The following is a 25,029-nucleotide window of genomic DNA, read 5'->3' as shown; positions in this document are numbered from 1 at the left end:
TGGGTTTATCCTGTACTTGATTAACTCAAGAAAGTAAGGGTGGTGTCAAAAGTTTGCACCAATCTCTACGTCTCAGAATGGGGGGGGGCTCTAAAAAGTTCTTCAAAAACACTGGCTCTCAGTGAGTAAGGCAAATTAAAACAAGAATGTGTAGCAAATTGATCTGTGAAGTTTAGGATCAATTTTATAGTTTTGCTTGCTCTTTTTGGGCATCTTGGCCTTGGGCCACTGTAGAAACCAAGAGCAGAGTGATCAGCCCAAATTCCTTCCTTGTAGATTTACAGCAAAAAACAAAGTAAGCATCAGCTGAGGTTACAGATAGAACCTCAGCTTGAGAACAGAGCCTGTGTTTTTTCTCAGAACTTCTCAAACTGGAAAGATGCTTTTAAAGTATGATTTTTCATTTAACTTAGGGTTAGACTTTTATGTTTTCCTACTTACATTGCATATCCCCTTTTTACTTCCACTTTGGAGAGTTTTCTTCTATATATGAGAAAAGATTAGACCTAAGCTAACTGAAATTGTATTTCCAGCTGATTTTAATTAATTGTAAATGTTTGGGTGACAAGTCTTAATATTTTACTGGACATGCTCATCTTTAGTATATAAGTGAGCAATATATATATAGCCATTTTTTAAAATCCATATTAGCAGAATATTGGCCATAAAGTCTATTAAGCAGAAGCTAAGCGTGGTGACCCATGCCTGGTCCAGCGCTCTAGAAGGCTGAGGCAAGAGGATTACAAGTTCATACTCAGCCTGGGCAATTTAGCAACTTTATAAGACCTTATCTCAAAATAAAAGTAAGTAAATATATAAATAGGCTGACAATGTAGCTCAATGTGAAAACCTTGGGTTCAATCCCTAGTACTGCAATATTATACATGCTATAATTAATATATAGTGATATTATGTATTATATATTAGGTATTTCACAGAGGAGTGATACATTAGAAATTTTTTCCATCTCTAAACACTATTTCTCTTCTGATTTTCTTAATATGTTTATCTCTTTGGCTGAATCTTGAACTCAAGTTTAAGCAGGATATTTCTTACTGTAACACAAATTTTAAAAATTATTGAAGATTCTGATTTCTTCTGTCAGACTAAATGCAAACAAAATCAGAGAACTGAATGACATATTGTTAATAATAGCACATGTGGCACCACATATGTGTCTGTGCACATACGTGTTGGGCTAGGGCTGTATATATGTGACCTCATGCAGTCCCACATCAAACCTATGTATGCATAATGGTGCTGTCTCACCAGAAGCTTAGCGAAGGTCAGCGATTTCAGGGTCGCACGGGACTAAGTCATGACGCTGCATTTCAAACCAAAGCTCATAAGGCTGCAATTTCCTTTCCCTTTTGATTCTACTGCTCTCTGGCGTGTATGATCGACTCTAAATGAGATCAGATCCTATTTCCCTTGTAGATTCGCTCCGACTGCGAAGTGAACCAGAAAATCACCTACCGCATCTCCGGAGCAGGGATTGATCGGCCACCTTATGGTGTGTTCACCATTAATCCTCGGACAGGGGAAATTAACATCACTTCGGTGGTGGACAGAGAGATAACTCCACTTTTTTTGGTAAGTCACAACAATGTGTTTTGATTTATTCATACCATTTTTCTTCCCTTTAAAAAAAAAGTCTCAAGACTATGGCTTCAAAGATAAAACATAATAGATTGGAACAAATGAAGGGCTTGAAGGGATGAGAAAAGGGTGAAAATATAAATTTATTTTTTAGGATTCTCTTGTGTGTTACAGCTACATGTGACCAAAAGTCTTGATCATATTTCCGTTTTTGCATGGTAGTATAGTCTGAATTCAAGGGAAAATAATTTCCTTGCTTATTTCGCCATGTATTTTCAAACATGTTACCTAATTTCTTTAGTGAAGCATGACAACTCTTTTTCTGACTCCTCACAGATCTACTGCCGTGCTCTGAACTCACGGGGTGAAGATTTAGAGAGTCCGCTGGAGCTCAGAGTCAAGGTCATGGACATAAATGATAATGCCCCAGTCTTTACCCAGAATGTCTACACAGCCAGCATTGAAGAGAACTGCGATGCCAGTAAGCCGAAGGACACACCCTTCTCCACATTTACTGCCTCTGCTTCCTGTGGGCAAAAGCTTTAGAAGATTGAAATATCGATCATTTAAAGATCAGGAAAAAAAAAAAAGCTAACTTGAGCTTTGAATGACCCTCACGAATTTTAATTTACAACTCAGACAGGATAGAAACATGTCTAAAATGCTAAATATCCTCTGACTTGTACAAGATTTTTATGCTTGCACTTTAGCGGGTTCTTGGCATCAGAGATCACAGGACAATGAGTAAACTGAGAAAGAAACCATGAGTGTTTGAAAAGTCTCTGTTCTAGTCTATTCCTCAAAGTCTGCGGCTGAACCTGACCAGGTAGAGGGATAGTGAGCCTCGATGATTGTTCCCATCAGATGCTTCGCTGAGAACAAGAGCCTTCATGGCCTACACAGAAAGTGACATTCTGAGCTCTCATGTAGTTGTTTCTTTCCATTCTGCCTCATTCCATTTCCAATTCTAACTCCTCCCCACTTCTTCCTTTATATTAGTTCTCCTAAAACTCCTTTCCCTCTTAGTTTTGTTTTTGCGATGCTGCTTTTCTCTCTCCACTCTCCCTGCCTTCTACCTCTTTTCCCTCCAATGCTCTAATATTCCTTCCCCTTTCAAATCTGTGCCTGCCAACATACCTTTAAGTTCATTGGGGGCAGAGGTTATTAGAAAAAGTAAATTTTAGAAGAAAGTCCAACGGATACAAGAAGTAATATGGGAGGACACAGAGAGGCAGAGAGGAGACTCCAAAGACTTCCCTGTCTTCCTGATAACAAGCTTCAAGAAAGTCTTAATGAAGGAAGAGAAGGAGAGACCCATAAAGTCCCCTCATTGCTGGTTAGCAGAGTAGAAATGCTTTCTAAAGTGATAATAGTTTCTAAAGAAAGAGCTACAGAGCCAGTGCACATCTTCATAAACTGAAGTCCTTCAATCTTGGTTCTTTTTTAAGGAAGCCCTGAGTATTTCACATTGAGGCCTGGCCAGGAAGCAAAAGAACATCAGAAAACCACCAATTCTGGAAAAATCTGTGCTGTGGACTGATGTCCTTGGGATTGGCCAGAATACCTGGTTTTTGTCTCTATGAGTAATTAAGAATAGCTGGGATTCCTATGATCAAATCTTCTCTTCAATAATTACATATTTTTGAGTGCTTGATAAAGTGCTATCACCTTTCTGTGCAGCCATAGTAATTATCTATTTCTGGATGAATGACAGCTAAGCATATAGGTGCTCAATAAATAGTTCCAATGTTATCTTTAACTGAGCTTTAATCTTTCTTAATTAAGCATTTTTAAATAACTGCACGAAACCATGGCCAAAACAAAACAGATAATATCACTTCCTTTGACTTTAAGACGATCTACTGAACATTTTCATATATTAAAGACCACTATATTTTGCTACTAATTTTCCATTCAATCATTTAAGGAGCACAAATACTTTATAAACAGAAAGAGATCCATAGAAGCAACCCATTGTTACTTTTGCAAGCATATGGTATATGCATAAGTTATACTAATATGTTCTCATAGAAAACTTGAACAGAGGACCAGGGATGTAGCTCAGTGGCACCACACTTATTTGGCAAGTGCAAGGTTCTGAGTTCGATTCAAGAAAAAAAGGGGGGAAAGAAAAGTTGAGCAGAGATGATTCAGGAGAAGCTAATCACTCTTTCTTTTTATGCCTAAAGATTTGATGCATTAATCCTAGCAGTGCCAACAATTCTCCACACAGCCTGTTTTCATTTCTAGATGCCCTGGTGGTAAAGTTGAGTGCCACTGATGCAGATGAAGACAACCATCTGAATTCTAAGATTGCCTACAAGATCATCTCTCAGGAGCCTGCAGGTGCCCCAATGTTCATGGTGAACAGGTATACTGGAGAAGTCTGCACGATGTCCAGTTTCCTCGACAGAGAGGTAAAGCCTTCTGTGATTGAATAATGAGAAATAAAGAATTCAGTTTTGAAAAACAAAGATGAAGTGACCCATATGTGCCTTACTCCTGTGTAAAGGAGAAAAGTAAAACTTGTTCCATTCATTTTTTCATAAAAATTAAAGATCAGTTATATAGATTTTATTTGACATATATGCAAAAATAAAGACAAGCAATGGTACTGGAACGTGTTGGATTCTGTTCACGACAAAAGCTAAGTCTTACAATTCTTTCTCTTCTTAATTAAGCAACACAGTACATACAACCTGCTCGTGAGGGGCTCAGATCGGGACGGAGCCACGGATGGGCTCTCCTCCGAGTGTGACTGCAGAATCAAGGTTTTAGATGTCAACGATAATTTCCCTGTCTTGGAAAAAACTTTAGTAAGTTATAACCCTTATGATCCTTTTCCTATAAGTGTAGAAACTAAAGTTGCTTTCCTGCTAGCTTGGGAGCCTGCTTCTGTCATGTACGTGGGTGGCTCAACTTTGTTGTATAAACCTTGGAAATAAATGTATATATTATCTTTGACTCACTATCCCAAGAAAACTTTCTCTGTGAAAGCAAGAGCTGCCTACTCCATATGATTTACTCACATAAGTGTGGAAATGTGTTTGTATAACTCTGGGAATAATGTAACAATAGTGGTATATTTGTACTTGCTTCACAATGGACTAAATTAGTTCTACCAGAATCTCAAATATTTTCAACTTTCATTTTCATCTGTATGCATAAAGAAAGTCCAAATAAAGTCCAAAATAATAGGGCCAAATCTGGATTGCCACTTATTTTGATAACAATACATTTTATTGATCATTCCTTTTCATGTTGTCTGTGGCTTCTTTTTGCTGTGACAGCAGAGATGAGAAGCTATAACACGGATGTTCTCGCCCGTGAAGCCAACTATCTGGCCTTTTATGGAAAAAAAAATTCATCCCTTACCTAAATGAATAATCAGGAAAAATGAAACAAAGTGATAGTTTGCGCTGGTTTTAAAATAATGTGATTATTATATTTCTGATTGGGAGTATGCCACTAATAATGGCATAAAAATCATTAACCTAATTTCTTGGTAACATTTTATAAGAAAATTATATGTAAGTATCTTCAGTTTTTGAAAATTCATTGATTTTGAAACTGATCTCTTATTTTAGTACTCAGCAAGTATCAAAGAGAATTGTTTGAGTTCCGAACTGATACGATTACAAGCAATTGATCTTGATGAAGAAGGCACTGATAATTGGTTGGCAAAATACGTAATCCTCTCTGGAAATGAGGGAAACTGGTTTGATATCCAAACAGACCCACAAACCAATGAGGGCATTTTGAAGGTCATCAAGGTACAGTATGAGATTTGCAATAATTTCTTCCAAATAAGTTTTATCTCTTAGAGATATACACTGTTTCCAAAAGAATACTCCATCATCTTGACTTCTGCTTATCTAACAAGTATTCTAAGTAGGCCACTGTGGCAGTCTGAGCGTTCCAGCCCAGGAATACAATATTTACTACAAAACTAAACATAAAAGGCTGTTTTGTTCTCATAATGCCTAATATCTAGTTGAGAAGATAAGGCAAGCACCCCCATATGAAATAATGCACTTGAGTAATATTATAAATAATGATACAGATATTATATTACAAAACACAATTTGTAAGTGAATAAAATGTAAAATAATTAATGAGATCAAAGATAAAGAAGACCCATCTAAGCTAGATTTGCCTGAAAAGTTTTTCTGCGGGAAATGAGGCTTACTTAAGCAGGACCATGTATCTGAAACTCCTGATTTAGGGAAAGAAAGGAGTGATCACAAAAGTGAGAAGACACGAAGCATGTTCAGAGCCTGGAGAGGATTCACAAAGTGCAAAAAATGAGACATCAAGTTACAGTTGTTCTGCTGAGATCTCTGAATGCTGAACTCTAGGGTTTGACTTTGTAGTATAGATAATTTTGCTTAAACTACTTTATGCTTTAACTTCATAGACAACAGTAAAATCTAAGAACTTATAAATTTAAAAACCATAAACCAGTAAGATTCAAATTAACATTTATATAATGAGGAAAATTATTTTTCCTCAAAGGAAATTGCTACCAATAATAATATAAATGACACTTACAAAGAGGAAAATATATACTCAGATAAGCACATGTTTATTTTGGTGCACAATTTTTATAATAATTCTATTCTGTTACTACTTTATACTGTTTAACTTACTGCAAATTTTTTTTCTTTTTTGCAAAATATTTTTAAAATAGTATATGAGGAAGCCATTTAGCTTTCACCTGATGCAAACATATCATTTATCAATTAAGTCTCTTTTCTTTTTACAATAAGCCAAAACAATTTTTAAACCATTATTATTTTACCACCCAAAATAGTCATGAACAGTGAAATCATATGATATATTAATTTTTGAGATGATCAATAAAAATTTTTAAATATCTAAATTCACATTTTAAGATTTTCAATAAAATGAAAACATGAAACAAGACTCAAAGAATATATCATAGTCTTCCTGTTTGGGAATATTGCTTTAAACCAGGGGTCAAAAGACTATGGCCCATCAGCCAAAGCCCTGCTTTGTAAATAAATTTTTATAGAAACATAGATATACTCATTTATTTATATATTTGCCATGGCTAATTTCATACTCCATGAATTAGTTCATTACTTGAAACAGAAACTGTATATGACCTTCAAAGCCTACATAATTATACTGAATCCTTAATTTTAAAAAAATTTTTTTCCAACCAGGCATGGTAATGAATGCCTGTAATTTCAGCACTCAGGAGGCTGAGGCAGGAGGATTGCCTTGAGTTCCAGGCCACACTGAGCTACATAGTGAGTTCAAGACAGCCTGAGCTACATAGCGAGACCCTGTCTCAAAAAACAAATAAGGGCTGGGGATGTAGCTCAGCAGCATTATGCCTGCTTGGTAAGCACAAGGTCCTGATTTTATTTCCTGGTACTGGAAAAAAAAAATCAAATAAAAAAATTTTTTTCAATACCTATTTATACACCAAGAAATGTTTCGGGATATTGCCTTAAATAAAAATAACATTATAGGCTCAACTGTGGAAGATTAAAGTTATGAAAATAATTATTATATTAATCAGGTCTTAAGGTAGTATGAATCTAATCAGAGGCAGTATCAACAAGAAAGGAAGTAAGAGAACCAATTTGAAACCACTGCAAGATATAAAATAGGAAGAGAAAAGTAAGAGGTCATCTACCAGATCAAATTTTGAATTTTCACTCACTTTCTTCCAAGGATTAGAATGGCATTCAACCTTGCATTGGGATTCAAAATCTAAATCAGAGTGAAGCCTAATCCATTTCTGGAAGGGTTATCTTCCTGATCCACTCTGGATCAAAAGGTTCTATTCTTGGGCTGGGGATTTAGCTCAGTGGTTCCACCGCCTGACTTGCGAGCTCAAGGACCTGAGTGCTATCCCCAGTACCAAAAAGGAAAAAAAAAAAAGATTCTATTCATCTTTTCTCCAGGAACCCAGTTCAAAGGTGACTTTTCTCAGGGTGTGTTATTTACTTACTTGAGTGAACACTATAAAGGATTTTTATCCTCTAGACCAGATGCAAATACAGTGTAAGGCTGGCTATAATAATCATGAATTCTTTACATTTGTTTGCATCATTTAAAAAATAATTACATGTTTATTTACACCATATATATTGGCTCCTTTATTGTGCTGCTAATACCTTCAAGAGATTATCAGATGTGAATTCTGAAAGGGAAATCAGGGTCCTATGTAGTTATTCATTCAACAGTTGTGAACATTTTTTATCGCATTCTAAATTTATTTTTGTCATAAATTAATTAAATTTAATTTTGTCATAAACAGTTTGAAAAGAAACACCATTTTCTTTTAGTTTTTGTATAAGAAATTTGAAGTTCAGCATGTGATTACAATTTAAAGTTGTAGGTTAAAATGACCTACATACTTGATCATGCCACAATAGTGACAATATATATCTAAAATACCTAATCCAGTAATAACCAAATTTTTTTCCTATTCAAAATCTAGCTTTCATTGCTCTTGTTCTTTATTCTAGTATGTGGCTTGCTTACCACCTTTATATTCTATCAAACGATCCTTTGCTGGTTCAAAGTTTTTCACTTTCCATCATTTCAGACATTGGATTATGAAAAAATGCCTAATGTTCAACTTGGTATCGGAGTTAAAAACCAAGCTGAATTTCACCACTCAGTTGCTTCCCAATTCCGGATGCAATCAACCCCTGTGAGAATTCAGATTATTAATGTAAAAGAAGGACCTACATTTCACCCAAGTACCAAGACCTTCAGTGTACGAGAAGGAATAACAGGACACTCCCTGTTGACTCGTGTGCTTGGCACATACACCGCCATCGATTTGGATACAGGAAATCCTGCGACAAATGTCAGGTATGGCCCATGTGTTCACATTAGTGTGGCCTGGTGCAGACCAGTGTCCACGCATTTTGTTTGCACCAGTACTTGTTAGCTGTAACACTTTCAGGATTTTGTTTTGTTCTTACTTGTTTCAGGAGACTGTGATAAAACACGAAATTTTCTTAGAATTTTAATAGTGCTTTAGACAGTATAAAGGCTCTGATTAATTATGAGTAATTGTATCCAAAGAACAATTATAAGATCAAAGAATTACCTAAGTTACTCTAAGAGTCTCTCTGATCTCTGGGGGTGAGTTTTACTACCCTAGACTAGGGCTGATTAGGGCATATTGGATAAAATAATACGCCATAAAAAGTGACTCACTGCTTGTTTCCTTAAAACTTGTGGGTATTTATGACTTGGAGACTAATTTCAACCCTCTGCTTAGTATAAGAGGAAAAAAAACAATGGATGAAACTAAAACACAAATGTTTTAGAAATTTGATAAGATAGAGTGTCAAAAGAGGAGAAATAGAAAGACAGGTATAAAGAACAATAGATATATAGAGTTTGCATAAATTAGGACTATTGAAATACTCTAGAAATAATTTACAGGAAATGGGTCTTTTCTCTATCCTTCTTGTCTCTGTCTCCTTTCCTTCTTCGCAATGCTTTTTGGAATGAAGAAAGTCCACTGGCTTATAAATTACTTTGACATTACCTTTTTAACTCATTTGATCAACTAACAAGTTGACACACTCTAGTAAAATCATGAAGTCTGTAAGTATGGAGAAAAGGAAAAAAAAAGTACTAAATAAATGGGCTGGAGATTGGAAATAGTACCTGGAACAGAGAATCAAATCTCCCAATTAGGTCAAGCTCTTTAACCCATTATCTGTAACAAATCCCAGATAGAGAAATCAAAAGAGGAATCTCAACCCCTTGAGTAGGCCAGCAATGAGATACTCAGAATGCAGCATGTCTTCCATTCTACAACAAACTTACCAAGGGTGCCATATATAAAAATGAGAAAACAATCTTTGGTCTTTATAATAAAATATATTTGATATTGCTGTGACACAATGAATAGATCTGAAATAAAGTCATATGTTTTATTAATTTTGCTAAGAACTGTAAGAGTATGAGTGATGAACTTTCAAAGCTGTTGCGAACCTGGGATTAATATATTTAATATGGAATTTCCATTGATATGTATATTTTATTGATTTTTTTTACATTTTTATTAGTGTGTATTCATTATACAGATTAATAGGTTTATTTTGGCAGATTTGCACCTGCAGGTAACATATTTTAACCATCTTCACCATCACCCCATAAGCCAAAAGAGTTGCTATTGTGAAACACACAAAGGCAATATATAAGTTGACTACATTGTAGCTCCTATGTGATTTAAAAATACTAATTTTCCTATAAGCATAACTATGAACTTATTTATTTAAAAACAGGTATATCATAGGGCATGATGCAGGCAGCTGGTTAAAAGTGGATTCAAGGACTGGTGAGATACAATTTTCTAGGGAATTTGATAAGAAGTCAAAATACATTACCAATGGGATATACACAGCAGAGATCCTGGCTATAGATGGTAAGAAAATATCTTTTCAATATGTTAATTAAATTTAGACTATTATATTTTAAGTATTACACATATTGTTATTCTAATTTTGATATTTGAATAATGCATAATATATCATTTCGAGTTACAGACATGACTTAAGGGAAATTCTAAGCACCTTAGGTCAAGAACTAATTTAGTTACACTTCTAATTTACACTTAAGCTATAATTTATTTCACTTACTTCCAAAAGAGAATTATATCCAACTTTCACCATAAAGAACAAGAGTTGAAGATGAAATTTAAAATTTAGTTTCTGCTTGTAGCCTCATCTCTTGAGTAAAGCTGATGTCACTTGTAGAGTATGTTAGGAATGTTTGCCTAAAGTAAAGACTACAAAGCTCACAGTGGGGCCACCTGGCAGTGAAGCAGTGTCCTCAAAAGTATGGGGGTTATTTCAGCACCACCAAAACTGAGCTACGTGAGAAACCTGTGTGAGTGTTGCCTGATTAAATGCATTATTCATGATAAGATGTTATGGACCAAGAAGGGGCAAAGCTATCCCAAAAATAAGATCCAAAGTAAAGCTGATAAGCTCACCTGTACTGACTTAATTTGAATTGAGCCATTTCTCCAGTAGGAAAATCTATTGCATGTTCTTCTTGGTGAACAGAAACAGGAATTTATCAATAGTTAATGATTTTCCAACACTGTACCTAGGAAACTAACTGCTACCAAACAAAACAGAGAAAGGCCAGTAACCAGGATGAAGGGGAAAGAGCAATGTCCTAAATACATGCCAAATATAAATAGATACTGTAGGCTTGCATTAAATTCACATGTGACCTTTATAGTAGCCAAACAAAGATAAATGAGCAGCATAAGATTGAAGGGGAAACCATCATGAACCCAGGCCACAGTCCATATATTCACATCTTTATCCTGACGATGTTACTTTAGCATCTGGGTCAGTTATATCAACATATTGCCTTTGTGTTACCAGGGTTCCAGAAGGCATGTTTCTAAAATGGATTCTAGCCATGTTGATCACATCTTATGTTTGCATATTGACAATAGGTGAAAATCTTCAAAGACTGCTACAAAAAGTTAATTAAGAGAGAGAAGGTGTTAGCAAAATGTACCAGGAAAAAACTAAAAACAAAGCTCCTTGCTTATTCACCTGTGCAGGGCATCTGCACTGGCACAGAGCTACCCAGGTGGCTCTGTTCAAAACAGGATGTGCCACCATCAAGGGAAAAGGCAGAGCAATATGGGCAACGAACTGCATTTGAGAGCAAATGCTCTCCTTTGTTTGTGACGTCCTGAGGCCATACAAGAACCAAGGAATGATGAATAAAAGAATCTATGGAATAATCTTATGTCTCTCTGAGAGACACATTAACCTAGAATGTCCAGTGCCCAACAGGGTAGAGGTACAGTCTGTATAAAGTCATGTAGGGTATGGATAGATAGATCTGTTGGTTCATTATCACGTGATTAACTCACTAACACTACTACCTAGCACAAAAAAAAAAAACTTTAAAAGAATTCTATTAACTTTTCAGAAAATAACCTTATAAAGTGGTATAAAGATGGTGATGTTCTAGTTTACAAGTGAGAAAACTCAACTTCTGTTAAGGATTTTAAAAATCTTTATTCACTATCACAAACATAAAACATATAGTAGAAATGGACACTAAGCCCAGAATCCTAATACTTATCCTATGCCTTTTCTAATAAATATATTGACCAAAAGTTTTTCTCACATAGGCTAAAGAAAACCCTAATATATGTATACATATATATATGTATATATATATGTGTGTGTATATATACATATATATATATATGTATATATACACACACTTGTTTTCAGAAATGCTATTTTAGAAAGAAATAATATGGAATTGAAATCAACAACAACAAAAACATAAAGGAAAACTAAACAAGTAACTGCTCCATTTCGGCAAGCACAGGGTCGGATAAGCATCCTAAATGGAAGGCTATCTGCTGATCAGGAGTCTAATTTACTGAGATAGGGTGAGAATGAAAAGCAGGGAGCCTTCTCCGAGGAAGGACATTTAATTTTCCATCGAAAGATACATAGGAATTAGCAGGAAGACGAAATTGAAAAGTTGGATGAAGATGAAAGACATTTTAGGAAGAGTGAACAGAATGCACAAGAGTCTTGAGTTAGGGAAAACCGTGTTCTAAAAAGCTCGCAAGAAGCCAACGTGCCTGGCACAAAGCGCAAAGAGACGGGAGTGAGCACAGCTCACTGAGGGAGGCAGGGCCTGGCGTGCTCCACGAGGCGGTCATTCCAGTACTCAGTGCCGTGCCATTATCAAGGGCTTCGGAGAAAGGACTTTGTCCCAACACCACTTCGCTCAACGTGGCTCTGCTGCTTTACTTTTCAGATGGCTCTCGGAAGACCGCCACGGGAACCATATGTATCGAGGTTCCTGATGCCAACGATTACTGTCCAGTGGTTTATTCTGAAACGAACATCATCTGTACTAATTCTCCATCAGTCCTCATCTATGTCCGTGACTCTTCTTACGGGGCCCCCTTTACCTTCTGTGTTGTGGACGAGCCACCACACACAGCTCACATGTGGGATATCAGACCCATAAACGGTAAGCAGAACGTATACTTCCTCACGCTTTACATCCAATGTCCAAGTAATCAGCTAAGTCATTTAATAATACTCCCTATCTCTTTTTTCATAAGTTTTTCCACATTCACATTAAATGAAAATAAACTTCATGTAGAGATTAGGATATTAGAGGAAATATTTGGACAAATAAAATCAAATGTTCAGACTACAGTCATAAATTGTCATATACATATATATACATCATGTATATAGTCCTTTATGTCAGTTTACTTGCCATTTTCTTATACAAAGAGGCAATAAACCAATAACTGCTCAGTTGAAATAAACAGAACTCTAACTCACCACAAGTCCCTGTTCTGAATAATTTCAGGCAAGTCACATACATGTCTCTGAAATTCAGATATCCCATAGATACATTTACACATATTCTACTTACTTGGGAGCATATAAGATCAATGACATTGTTTCTATAAAGCTACTAGATCAGACTTATGTGTAAGGGTAAAATTTTAAGTCCAAATTGTGCAATATTAGAACTGTTATTCAAACTATAGTACATATTATTAGGATGTGCTACTACACAACCATTAAAATAATAAGTATGCAAAGTATTTAAATACAAAGGAAGGAATAAACAAAAATGTAAAGGGAAAAGCACTTTCCAAAGTATGTGCATGTGTGCTGATGACAGCTATGTAAAAATCAGTGTCTGACATTGATTTAAAAAAGAAAGAGTAAGTCTCCAGCAACCCAACATTTTATCTATCTTGGGTTCTTTTTCCCAAACTATTCAATGTATAGGAGAAAACAAGGTGCCTTGAGAAGACCTGAGTTAACCCCCCTACCCCATATTCATTGAGTCAATGGGAGAGACTGTGTGGGGTACTGAGGTGGGGATCAGGCCACAGAGCCCCAGGGGAGAGGAAATTCCTCCACCTCCATGAGGTCACCACGCTTCATTCACAGAATTCAAAGAGTGGAAAACTCTAGAAAATGGTAGAAATGGTAGCACAAAGAATTAGAGGAATAGCTATTGGATTGATTTCTAATGAAAAGGCAGCAGTTTTAAATGAGATAAACAGCAGTCCTAAGGAAGATATTCTGTAAACTGTAGTCCTAAATAAAAGATGTCCAGTGTTTTCTTTTAGCTCAATATTATTCATCATTAGACAAAAATTTGAGTGTGTATTATATATTGAGTACTATTGTTCTGGAAATAAGCAGAGTCTCTTCCTTATAAAGTCACCACCTAGCAGGCAGCAGCGCTAAACAATAAATTTTAAATGAAAATAAAAATAAAATGGCAGGATGCTCTATGAGATTAAGAGCATGAAAACTTCAGGTTCTAAGTTAGTCTCGTGCATCAAAGTGCCACCCAGTGGTTCCACCACCTGCCTCGCAAGCACAAGGTCCCAAGTTTGATCCCTGTAAAAAAAAAAAAAAAAAAAGAAGAAGAAGAAGAAGTGTTACCACCAAGGAATTTAAATTATTATCTTTCCTCTCTTCCTTTTCAGATACTAGTGCCATCCTTATGACCGAGCAGATTTTATTAGAGCAACTTTACCAAGTCCCCATCCTAGTAAAGGACAGCTATAACAGACAGTGTGAACTGGCACAGATTGTGCAGTTAAATGCCTGCGATTGTGACAGCAACCACATGTGCTGGCAGTGGAGTACCACAGGCATCTATAATGGGGGTGTCAGCTCAGCGACTGATGACATGAATGGGTTTGTCACTGATCACGGAGTTGAGGACTCAAATGTTGGGCTTGGACCAGCCGGGATTGGCATGATTGTTCTCGGCCTCTTATTACTACTTCGTAAGTACTGATTTAAGTCATTCTTTTCAGCCATCCTTCAAAATAGCGCTCCCTGGGCTCACTGGGATGCTTAGATTAGGTACATTTGGCTCTTTATTTTAGTGTCCATAGCATTTTTTGTGTACCTTTATAAATAAATATACAATAGGAACTGTTAGAAAAGCACCTATTCAATAATGATATCTAAGATCAAGGATTCATGTGGGTTAAGAAACATGAACATCGCTAAGACTAGGATAGAAATCATAAAATTAATCCTGCAATGGAAATGTCATCAAAATGTTTCAAGAGTCAAAAGACTGCAGCAATTATTTCAAAATAGGGAGACTGGGAAAATCTTTGTGGAAAAAGTTAATTTTGAGCTGAGCGTAAGAAGAGCTAAGATTTTTCTTAAGAAGAATGATGTACAGGGGAAAATCCAAAAGGCAGTCTAGGAAAAAGAAATGCCAGAAACAAACAGGGAAGGAGCCAAATGTAGCCCAGTGGTAGAGCACAAAGCCTAGTGCCAAAACCAAAAGAAAACAAGAAGCAAACGAGGAGGATGGAAGGGCACAGCATACTCAAGAAGCAGAGACTAAAGGTAGCTTGGGGTCAATATGCAGGCGCATCTGAGATTAGATCAAACATGCGGGCCTCAGGCTATCAGCAAGAAGGAAACAGTGAGGACTTGTAGCTCAGGTGACCTGCTCCCTGTGATGTAATAGGGTGCAGGCGAGTTTAGAAAAGGAAATTTACCCCTTGGCTCTCTCTGAACTAAGAGCATAGTTACAGTAATGGAAAAACGTTCAAAGAGAGTCTCCTCTCCCTATATCTTTTGCAAAAACATGTAGGTCCTCAGAAGAGAGATATTTCATGTATTTTAATTTGCCCCTACAATCCTTAGATTTCATTGGGATCAAGTACAGGATTCTAAAATTTAAAAAGATTAAACTCATCAAACTGTACGGTTAACATGTATCAATGGAGGAGACCAAATTAAAATGTTACCATTTCAAAGTACCAAAAAACTTTCAAGCAGACTTTCTTTCTTAAAACAATCTGTGAGTTTACAAGGATGTATAGAAATCATGAATGATTCTCAAAATCATATTAGAGACATTTTCACAGAATATGTTTAAGCCTTCTAGGTTGTAGGGTTAAAAATCCAATATCAGCTATATTTTCAGCAGACTAGCACTAAGAATTTCACCATGATTCCCAACTCAGGCAAAGAAAGCAAGAGCAGTTTTAAACTCATTCTAGAATACTAGGGAAACTGCCCTATAAACAAAGTCACTCATCTTCAGTGGAGAAGCACATGGTCTGTCACAGGGGAGAGAGGCAGTGTGATGTGGGAGTGAGGGAACTAAGTCCAAACCTTACATTCCCAAATGGATTCAAATTAAGACTTTGCACTCTAGCTGAAATAAACTTATGCATATGGTAATTGTATATGCCACATGCTACAAGGACTCCATTTGATAAGTAGTGCCTTTGTTGGAGCTCATGCCACATGGTGCATGACTAGTACCCACTGGTGTACACCAAAACAGGGTAGGTGGGGCACTGCACAGAGACAACCAGTTACAGTTTGAGCCCTTTTCCAGAAAGTGCTCTGAAAATGTAAAATTTGACCTCTCTTTGTTCATGGTATAGATGGTAGGTAAAACTGCTGAATTCATTGTTTTAATGAAACAAGTAACAGGCTTGATGCAGTATCTTTCATATTCTTGTCTGAGCCCCTAATTAACCCATTCGGTAAATACGTGTTGTGCTAGGGTATTAGGAAAATAAAAAAGCAACTCGAGTAGAATCCAAGAACTAAAAGCAATGTATTCTAGAATCTTAGAAAACTTTGCTATAATTATAGACCAAAGTATACAGTCGTGGTCATTATCGAGACAACATATGAAAAAGTTTTTGTTAGTAGAAACATTTGGAAAGTTTAAACTTTGTGATAGCTTTGATTTTCCATTATATTTTATAGATAAAGTCTGGGGGGAGTGCCGGGAATTAAACCCAGCACCTGATGCAAAGCAGGTACTCTACTGAGCTACACCCTCAAACCCTGGATAAAGCTTTCAAATAATAAATGTAAATAGCTCAGTGAAATGTAGCGGGTGATATTTGATGGTTTTATTCTAAGTTCAAATAGAATGAGTGTTGCATAAGTATAAATGTAACAAGGGACCTATCTCTAGTTCTTACAACTGAGTCTTGTAGCCAAGTCTCTTGAAAAGACACATTAATGGTATGCTGAACTTATCTCTGGGTATGCTGTGCCTGGTCATGTGTTTGTATATAGGTGTCTATGTGGATGTGCCAATATAGACATGGTCTATGCACACACTAATATATTTTGCATGTACCTGTGGATGTACACATGCCCACGGAAGCATACATTTATATTTTTATTGATGCATGTGTGTGCATACATATATTCACAATCCTCAATTTAGGATGGGATTCATTCTGAGTAAACACACAGTGAATTGAAAAGCTCCTAAGTTGAAAGTGCATTTAATAGACCTAACCTACCTGTCATCACTTGTCAGCATAGCACCCTGGAGAAGAGTGGGTGACTGGGAACTGTAGCTCACTGCCATTGTCCAGCTTCAAAGGAGATGATTGGGCAGCAGTTATCACTAGCCGGGAAAAAGATCAAAATTCAAATTCCCAAGTAGATTCTACTGAATGTACATCCTTTTGACATCACTATAAAAAATTCATATAAGTCAAACCATTGCAAGCCTTGTACCATCTGCAGATACACAAACGCTTCTATATGTATATACAGATGCATATATAAATTCACATACGTGCACATTTGAGATTAGAATCCAAAACAGGATTGGGACACTGCCTATGGCACCTCCTGGCTCAGGTCTCTCAGAGTAGAAGGAAGATTAGATTCTCCTCCTAAGCTGACAGGGAAGAACTTGGGTCCTTGCATTCCAGCTCCAGAGTCCTCTGTGGTTGGGTGAGTCTGTATTTATGAACATGGATATGTATACTCGATGCTCCAGCGGGGGAAACTGATATGTATGCCTTTGGTTCTAACTACGATGCCGCAAAAAAAGACGCATTCGCAGGCTTCCGACCTTGAGCAATGGGTGCTAACTCTTCACCGCTCTCTTGGGCAGTGTCACCACTCTTGCTACTCATGTGCTGCTGCAAACGACGACAGCCAGACAGCCTGGGGACCAGGTTTGCTCCTGTGCCTGAGGGGGGCGAAGGAGTGATGCAGCCCTGGAGAATAGAAGGGGCCCATCCCGAGGACAGGGTGAGCCGCCTGCCCCTTCCACGGAAGCACGGGTTTTCCGTGAAAACCGGGCATCCTTTGACAATAACACAAAAAACACACAAAAGTGGGTAGACGTCGGAGCAAAAGTATTTAACATGAAGCGTGTATTTGAATTTTTTTTCTTTCCAGGACGTGGCCCATGTGCATGGACCCATGACAGCCTCTAACACCCACGATCGCATTGATTCTTCTGGTCAGTAAACATCAAATTCTGTCTTTTTAAAGTATGCAAAATTATTGAGTCAGACCAACCTCTTGTACGGAGACCTTATTTCAAAAAATCAATACACGAGCAGGGGATCTACCTCAGTGGTGCCTGCCTCGCAAGCGCAAGGACCGGAGTTCCATCCCCAGTACCAAAAAAAAAAAAAGAATACCTGTCAAACTTCTTAAAGGACAGTATTGTAAGAGGGAAAGTGACATGTGGGGCATAGCTACTTATTTTTTGTCTCCAAGTCCAATGTACGAAGTACTTCTCACCAATTAAGAGCACACTCTGAAACCAAAATGCCTGGGTTTGACTCCCAGCTCTGCCAGTCTGTGGGAAGTGACAGGAAAGGCCTGGACTCTGGGTCTATTTCCTCCTCTCTGAAACGAGGTTGTTACAGAACCTATTTCGAAATGTTGCTGTGAAAAATAAACATACACAGATGCACACATTATGTAGGTAATACACGATATATGTGTATACACGCTCACACCCTACACACATATATGTCAGGCTACAAAATATACTTTAAAATGGTGCCTGGCGCACACTAAGTGTAAGGTGATGATTGTTTATAATATAAACTTGAAAAAAGAAACGGCAGCCAATGGGAAAAAAAGAAGCACTGAATAAACTCTCCTCCGACTCACGCATGGTGTCATACTCTCCTAACTCACACTGTTCCCACCCACACCTAATACTGAAAACTACCCGGGCTATCGGGGATGATGGAACCACCACAGAGTAGCCGATTCTGAAGGAGACATTCGGACTTCAGAGCTACGATTCCTCGATATCCCAAGCCTGGTGCTTTCCAGGCAGAGAATAACGTTGACCCACGGTTGCGTCCCCGTCCCCGAGGGGTCACAGGAGCCTGCGCGCGGGCGGGCCCCTTCTGCATGTGACTTTTACTCTGTCGCCAAGCCTGGCGATTCCCGTTTAATCCTAGCGTCCACAGCCTAGCTTTCCAGAGCCTGCCCGATGTGCGCGCCATTACAGGGCCGTCCTCTCTTTGCAGAAATCTACACCAACACCTACGCGGGCGGAGGGACGGTCGAAGGGGGCGTGTCCGGAGTGGAGCTCAACACGGGCGTGGGGACCGCAGAGGTCCTGGCCAGTGGGGCGGCGGCGGCGGGAGCCTCGAGGAAGAGGAGCTCCACCATGGGCACCCTGCGGGAGTACGCGGACGCCGGCCTCAACGCGGCCTTCCTGGACACCTACTTCTCCGAGGTGATCGATCGCGTGCACCTTCGTGCGGGGCTGACCGTGACAGTACCGCCCTGGGGGGAGCTCCTTCTGAAATGCGGCCCATCCATTCTCTCCCCTGCCCTAACCTAAGTGACAAATAACTCGCTTCTTCTTAAAACGCACAAAGCCAACCTGCGGCAGTATATCAGAGTCGGTGACCATAACGCATTTTTAATACTGCAAAAAAGAAGGCCGGCAACCTTCGCGATTCTCCACTTTCCCTTTCCGTTCTTTAACCTTCCGTTCCCTGCTGGTTTCTCAGCGTTTCTCGTAGCAACAGAGAAGCTGGAGAATGAGGGTCAAGAAAGAGAACGTGTGCTCGTGTCTTCTGTAAACTTCTTCCTCCTGCAGGAAGACGATGCTGCAGTGGTAAACTACGCCTTAAAATGAGCAGCTAGAAGTACTGTTGCAGAGCATAATGAGCAGTATCGTCATTTAAATGACTGATATCATAGGGCCATTCAACATTACGTAAAAATCATCTTTTAGATCCTTTATAAAAATCACACCCATATCAAAGGAACACTGTCAATTTCAAAGTTGCACTTGACATTTTTTCCTTTGGTTACAAGCAGTCCGTTATGAGACAAATAAAATAAAAATTCATTCTCCTTTCTCTACAGGGACTGAGATACTTTCCAAACCATTTTAGCACTGCACTTAGAAAGCAGTGTAGAATGCAGGGTGATGTGGGGAGCCTAGACATGTCTGCGTCCCAGGTTAAGTCTCTACAGAATTGTGCCAAGCCTTCTTCCCCCCACTTTTTACAGCACCCCCTTCCTCCCCAGCCACCGTAGAAAGCGATGTCAAACTGTATCAGGAGACTTAGGGCCTGCTGCTCTGTAAGGTTCCATAGAACGCTTCAAGGGCCACAGAAGGTGGGGGAAAGGGAAGGGAGCTGGCGGGTTCCTACCCTGCTCCACTCCCTCCAAACCTGGAGGTTCCACTCTCTATATTTGGCTCCTGCCTAAGATTTTATTTAAAATAAAATAATTTAGGGGCCGGGGATTTAGCTCAGCAGTTCGGTGGCCTGCCTTGCAAGTGCAAGGACCAGAATTCAATCCCTGGTACCAAAAAAAAAAAAAAAACAATAATAATAATAATAAAATAAAATAATTTAGGGGCCGGGGATTTAGCTCAGCAGTTCGGTGGCCCGCCTTGCAAGTGCAAGGACCAGAATTCAATCCCTGGTACCAAAAAAAAAAAAAAAAAAAACAATAATAATAATAATAAAATAAAATAATTATAAAGTCATTGTGGATAAGCTCAGTGCTTTCCTTCTTAGTGTCAGCACAGCTGCCTTGACTCAAGCCACACAATACTTCATCAGCACCCTGGCGTAAGTGTGTGAGTTGAGAGAAATTCACATCTCTGTACACGCTTTCATTCCAAATTGATCAAATTTCCCTCCTGAAATCAACATTTTGAACATAACCAAGTATTTCTAGGTCATCTCAGAAACAAAGGACTTTAAGACCAAAAGATAAATACTATCTTTGATTCAAAATCTGAACAAAATATAGATATTATCTTTTATTATTTTTCCAATAAGAAAAATTCACATTTAATCTTCAGATTTTATGCCCCATCATGCACATTAATCTCCAAAAATATTCTAGTTACTTAGTAATACATCAATGTGCTAGTTTGTCTTTTCTGTTCATCCCATAAAATCTTTTTGGATCAAAAGTCTCTGAGGCATTGCTGTTATTCATCTTCGATTTTCTAACACCCCGTTTTTCTTCTCATTTTAGAAAGCATATGCATATGCAGATGAAGACGAAGGCCGGCCGGCCAATGACTGCCTGCTCATTTACGACCATGAAGGAGTGGGGTCTCCCGTGGGCTCCATAGGTTGCTGCAGTTGGATTGTGGACGACTTAGATGAAAGCTACATGGAAACCTTAGATCCAAAATTTAGGACTCTTGCTGAAATCTGCTTAGACACAGAGATTGAGCCATTCCCTTCACACCAGGCCTGTATACCCATCAGTACTGACCTCCCTCTGCTCGGCCCTAACTACTTTGTGAACGAATCTTCGGGAATGACTCTCTCAGAGGCTGAATTCCAAGCAGAAATGGCAACAGCTGAGCCAGTCGTTCATGGGGACATCATAGTGACCGAGACCTACACAACCGCTGAGCCATGTGTCCAACCCACCACCATTGTCTTTGACCCGCAGCTCCCACCCAATGTCGTAGTAACCGAGACAGTAATGGCGCCTGTGTATGATGTTCAAGGGAATATTTGTGTGCCTGCTGAGATAGCCAACACACACAATGTATACTATGCTGAGCGAGTACTGGCTAGCCCTGGGATGCCTGACACGAACAGTGCTGGCATGGCTGATGCTTGTGTGGGACCTGTGATGAGTGGTGGTATTTTGGTAGGGCCAGAAATTCAAGTGACACAAATGGTGAGTCCAGACATTCACATAAGCCAGACTATCGGCTCCACATCCCCAATGACACCACGACATAGAGTAACACGATATAGTAATATACACTACTCCCAGCAGTAAATGCTTTCTGGCCAATATTCTAGAGACCTTACACCCTGATAATCACCACCAATGTATCCATCAGAGACGAATAATGTTCTCTATCGACATTTTAACAGTTGACAAACATTCAAATATTCTAAGTTTAATGTGGCTCTCTGATTACTGGGAGGGGGGGTTAGGGTAAGCACCTTAGGTGAGACTTTCCTAGTTTTTCTGATTTTAAATAATGTGCAAAAAAAATTGAAGAAAAATGTTTTCTGTCCTTTGACACTGTCAAATAAATAGCACATGGTTCATTTTGCAAGTCCTCCAGGTCTTGAGGTTTGTAGAAACACTCATGTAAATTAGTATGCCCTTGTCCTTGCGAGTTGCAAGAGAAGTCTTGTCAGCATCCATTGGCATGTTTTTCTTTAAAGAAATATTTCTACTAAAATTTCTTAATTGAAGAAATGAATGCAATGTCCATTTCAGAGAGGACATTGAGGAGAGATATAAAACATATCTAAAATCATTTGTTTTGTCACATGATTTCTCCAAATAAGCAGTATTAAGCAATAGAGCATGCTTAGTATAAAAAAAAGTTTGCCAAGTGGGATTAGCTCATGAAAAGGAAATACATATGAATTTTATTGCACTTTATTGATTAATATAATTACCTATAAATTAATTTAGAATTGCAAAAAATTATAAGTCTAAAATAAAAACAGATCTGAGAGAAAGAATTAGCATTTTCCTACATTTACTAATTATATCAAAAAAAGAGAGAAATAAAGAGTTTAATCAGTTTTATTTACCTAAATCATAGAGCTTTCATTTGGCAACCTGACAGTCTCTAAAAGCACATCTGTAATTATTTATATATTCAACAATATTTACTTAGAATGCTAATGAATGTTGGTCTTGGCTCTGTGAACATAGAGGTAAAGAAGAGAGACATGATTTGTACCTACATAGAGCTTTTTTTGTTGTTGTTTTGTTTTTGGTTTTTTGTTTGTTTATTTGTTTTGGGTACTGGGGATCGAACTCGGGACCTTGTGCTTGCAAGGCAGGTGGCAGCACCACTGAGCTAAATCCCCAGCCCTTCAGAGAACTTTTAATTCATTTCTAGACTTAAAATTCTGAGATGTAGCCTTGAAATTCCTACCAAACTTTGTAAGATCATCGCCAAGTTGTGTTTCTCTTTCTAATAAAACTTGCATGTCGAATGAATGAAATGGAAACACACGCACAGATTGCTTATTTTTAGTAGCCATGAAGCTGGCTTAAGAAAGAGAAATTCTGGCAACTACTTTTCTGAATTCTGTAAAATATGTAAACTATAGAGTAGTAACTATAATGTGACTAGAAAGACAATGTAAATGAAATAAACTTATTTTGAGGGCTCATTCCTTTTGCAAAGATCTACAGTACTTCTTGCTTTTTTATGTTTCTTTATGAATAAAACCATGATGGAATTCGGGCATCTTACATAATCTCTTGCTCTACTGTCTCATTTTACAGACAAAGAATCTAGAAATAAAGAGGATAAATGACCACAACCATTTAGCTGTGGTACAACATTTTGTACCTATTGCTCAGATACCCTGGCTAGTGTTTCAATACTATATCTTCATCAGAATGGAGAGAATTTAACTCTGTCTATTGTATAGTCTTTGCTATTCCTAATTGGGACAAAAAAAACTCTCAAAAAAAAGTTTTGCAAAGCTTAAATGCAGAATGGCTAAAACACTGTAGTCCTAGAATTATTTACATATTTTACTATACTTTCCAAAGTGCACACTACACACCCTGCCAACTGTTTGTTATTCCTCACTAGTTTCATCAACGATTCTGCTACATTTCACTCATCTGTAGTTTGACTAAATCCATGAAGTAGCCTAGCTCCTTCCAAGATCATTTTCACAACCCGTCAATAACCGGCCACTTAGCATCTTGTACGCACTCAGTTCTGCAGCACTTTCTGATATTGACATTTCTCTCTTGAAATATGCACTCTGTTAGACCAATTCTAAAACTTGTTAAATAGTGAGTGAGTACTTACATGCACAATGCAAGTGAGGCTAAAACTGAAAGTACCACGAGACTAGAGCAGTAAAGGATAAAAGAGAACTAAGCATTTCACTAATAGAGTAAAAAAAGTTTAAAGAGCTGAAAATCACTTGCAAGGAGGATTTAAAAAATGGTTCTTTGAACTTTTTTTCTGTCTCCTTATCAAGACATGAAAGAGGACAGACACCTGTCGTGGATCCCTCCCTCCCCCTGTGGCATAAGACCAGGTCCATTTCAGTGACCCAGCATTTGCAGTGAGGAGCCCTCCCATCAGGCAAGGATGGTCAAGATCATTCACATGCACCTCAAGCCTCTCCAGTAGATTTGCCTGCAAATATCACCTCAGGCAAAATAAAAAAGCATAAGCTACATTCCTCACTCACTGCATACACTGTAGGGCACTGATTTGTCGAGGAAGTAAACTTGATATAGCATTTTGGTTAAAGTTTGAAAATGACCTCAGACATCCAGGAAATGAGATATAGCAAATAAAAATATAATAATATATAGTTCGAGTGATATTGTCTGACCTTGGAATTACGTGAAGAGATAGCATCATTAGATGAATAAATGGCTCTTTTTGGAAAAGTCCTCTATGAAAGGAAAAGAAAACATTTATAAAATAAGAATATGAACTTGTTCAAAAAAAGTTATTTTTTAAAAAACTTTCTCTTTTGGACTAGATATTTCTGATTGCAAATATATTATTAAATGTGATCGTGTTTTATATGTGTCTTCACATATGTGATGAGAGAAAAATGTTTCGTTCTATCATTGATGCAAGTACCACTCCATTCACAAACCCAGACACACATTCAGAAAATTACTCCCATGGTTACTAACTGATTACTATCTTTACCACTGTGAACACCCCAGAGTGATGCAGATTCATTTGTAGACTGAAATTCAGAATAGTTTACTAATGATAAATCGTCTCCATAACATCATTGCTTTGTGAATGCTCATTACAAAAAAAACATCAGAAATTGTCCTGGACATTGTCATTATAGAGCTAAATTTAAACTCAACAAAATTAACTATAATTTATGTACCAGCCGAACCAATTTCTGTGGCAATAGCAAAAGAATAATTAATTTCCATTGGGAACTGAGGAATCTCTATCAAGATGGTAAAATCTGAGTTAGGCAAGGAGAGGAATACAAAAGTATAGAAGCCAAAACACAGGCTCTATCCAAAGACTATTACATGGTCAAATTAATGTTTGTTTTGTTTGATTTGTTTGCTTGTTTGTTTGTTTTTATAAATTAACACATATATTTAAATATTTCTTGGTCTCTCT

General features: G+C 37.8%; 1 protein-coding gene across 1 annotated transcript in view; it reads left to right on the top strand.

Annotated features, from left to right (window-relative positions):
* The window catches only part of Dsg4 (desmoglein 4), a 32,444-nt gene extending 10,746 nt beyond the window's left edge, over positions 1-21,698 (top strand). Inside the window, exons 5-17 of the mRNA XM_010643373.2 lie at positions 1,438-1,593; positions 1,936-2,080; positions 3,850-4,016; positions 4,281-4,415; positions 5,187-5,372; positions 8,186-8,457; positions 9,891-10,030; positions 12,418-12,636; positions 14,132-14,437; positions 17,560-17,699; positions 17,850-17,913; positions 18,947-19,158; positions 20,931-21,698. Coding sequence (XP_010641675.2) covers positions 1,438-1,593; positions 1,936-2,080; positions 3,850-4,016; positions 4,281-4,415; positions 5,187-5,372; positions 8,186-8,457; positions 9,891-10,030; positions 12,418-12,636; positions 14,132-14,437; positions 17,560-17,699; positions 17,850-17,913; positions 18,947-19,158; positions 20,931-21,698 — 2,910 coding nt within the window. The remainder of the gene's footprint in view (positions 1-1,437; positions 1,594-1,935; positions 2,081-3,849; positions 4,017-4,280; positions 4,416-5,186; positions 5,373-8,185; positions 8,458-9,890; positions 10,031-12,417; positions 12,637-14,131; positions 14,438-17,559; positions 17,700-17,849; positions 17,914-18,946; positions 19,159-20,930) is intronic.
* The last annotated feature ends 3,331 nt before the right edge of the window (positions 21,699-25,029 follow it).

This window comes from Fukomys damarensis, unplaced genomic scaffold (assembly GCF_012274545.1).
Source record: "Fukomys damarensis isolate Sample0158 unplaced genomic scaffold, DMR_v1.0_HiC HiC_scaffold_30, whole genome shotgun sequence".
Lineage (NCBI taxonomy): Eukaryota > Metazoa > Chordata > Mammalia > Rodentia > Bathyergidae > Fukomys > Fukomys damarensis.
Note: the sequence above shows the minus strand (reverse complement) of the source record. Positions and strands in the feature narration are given on the sequence as shown.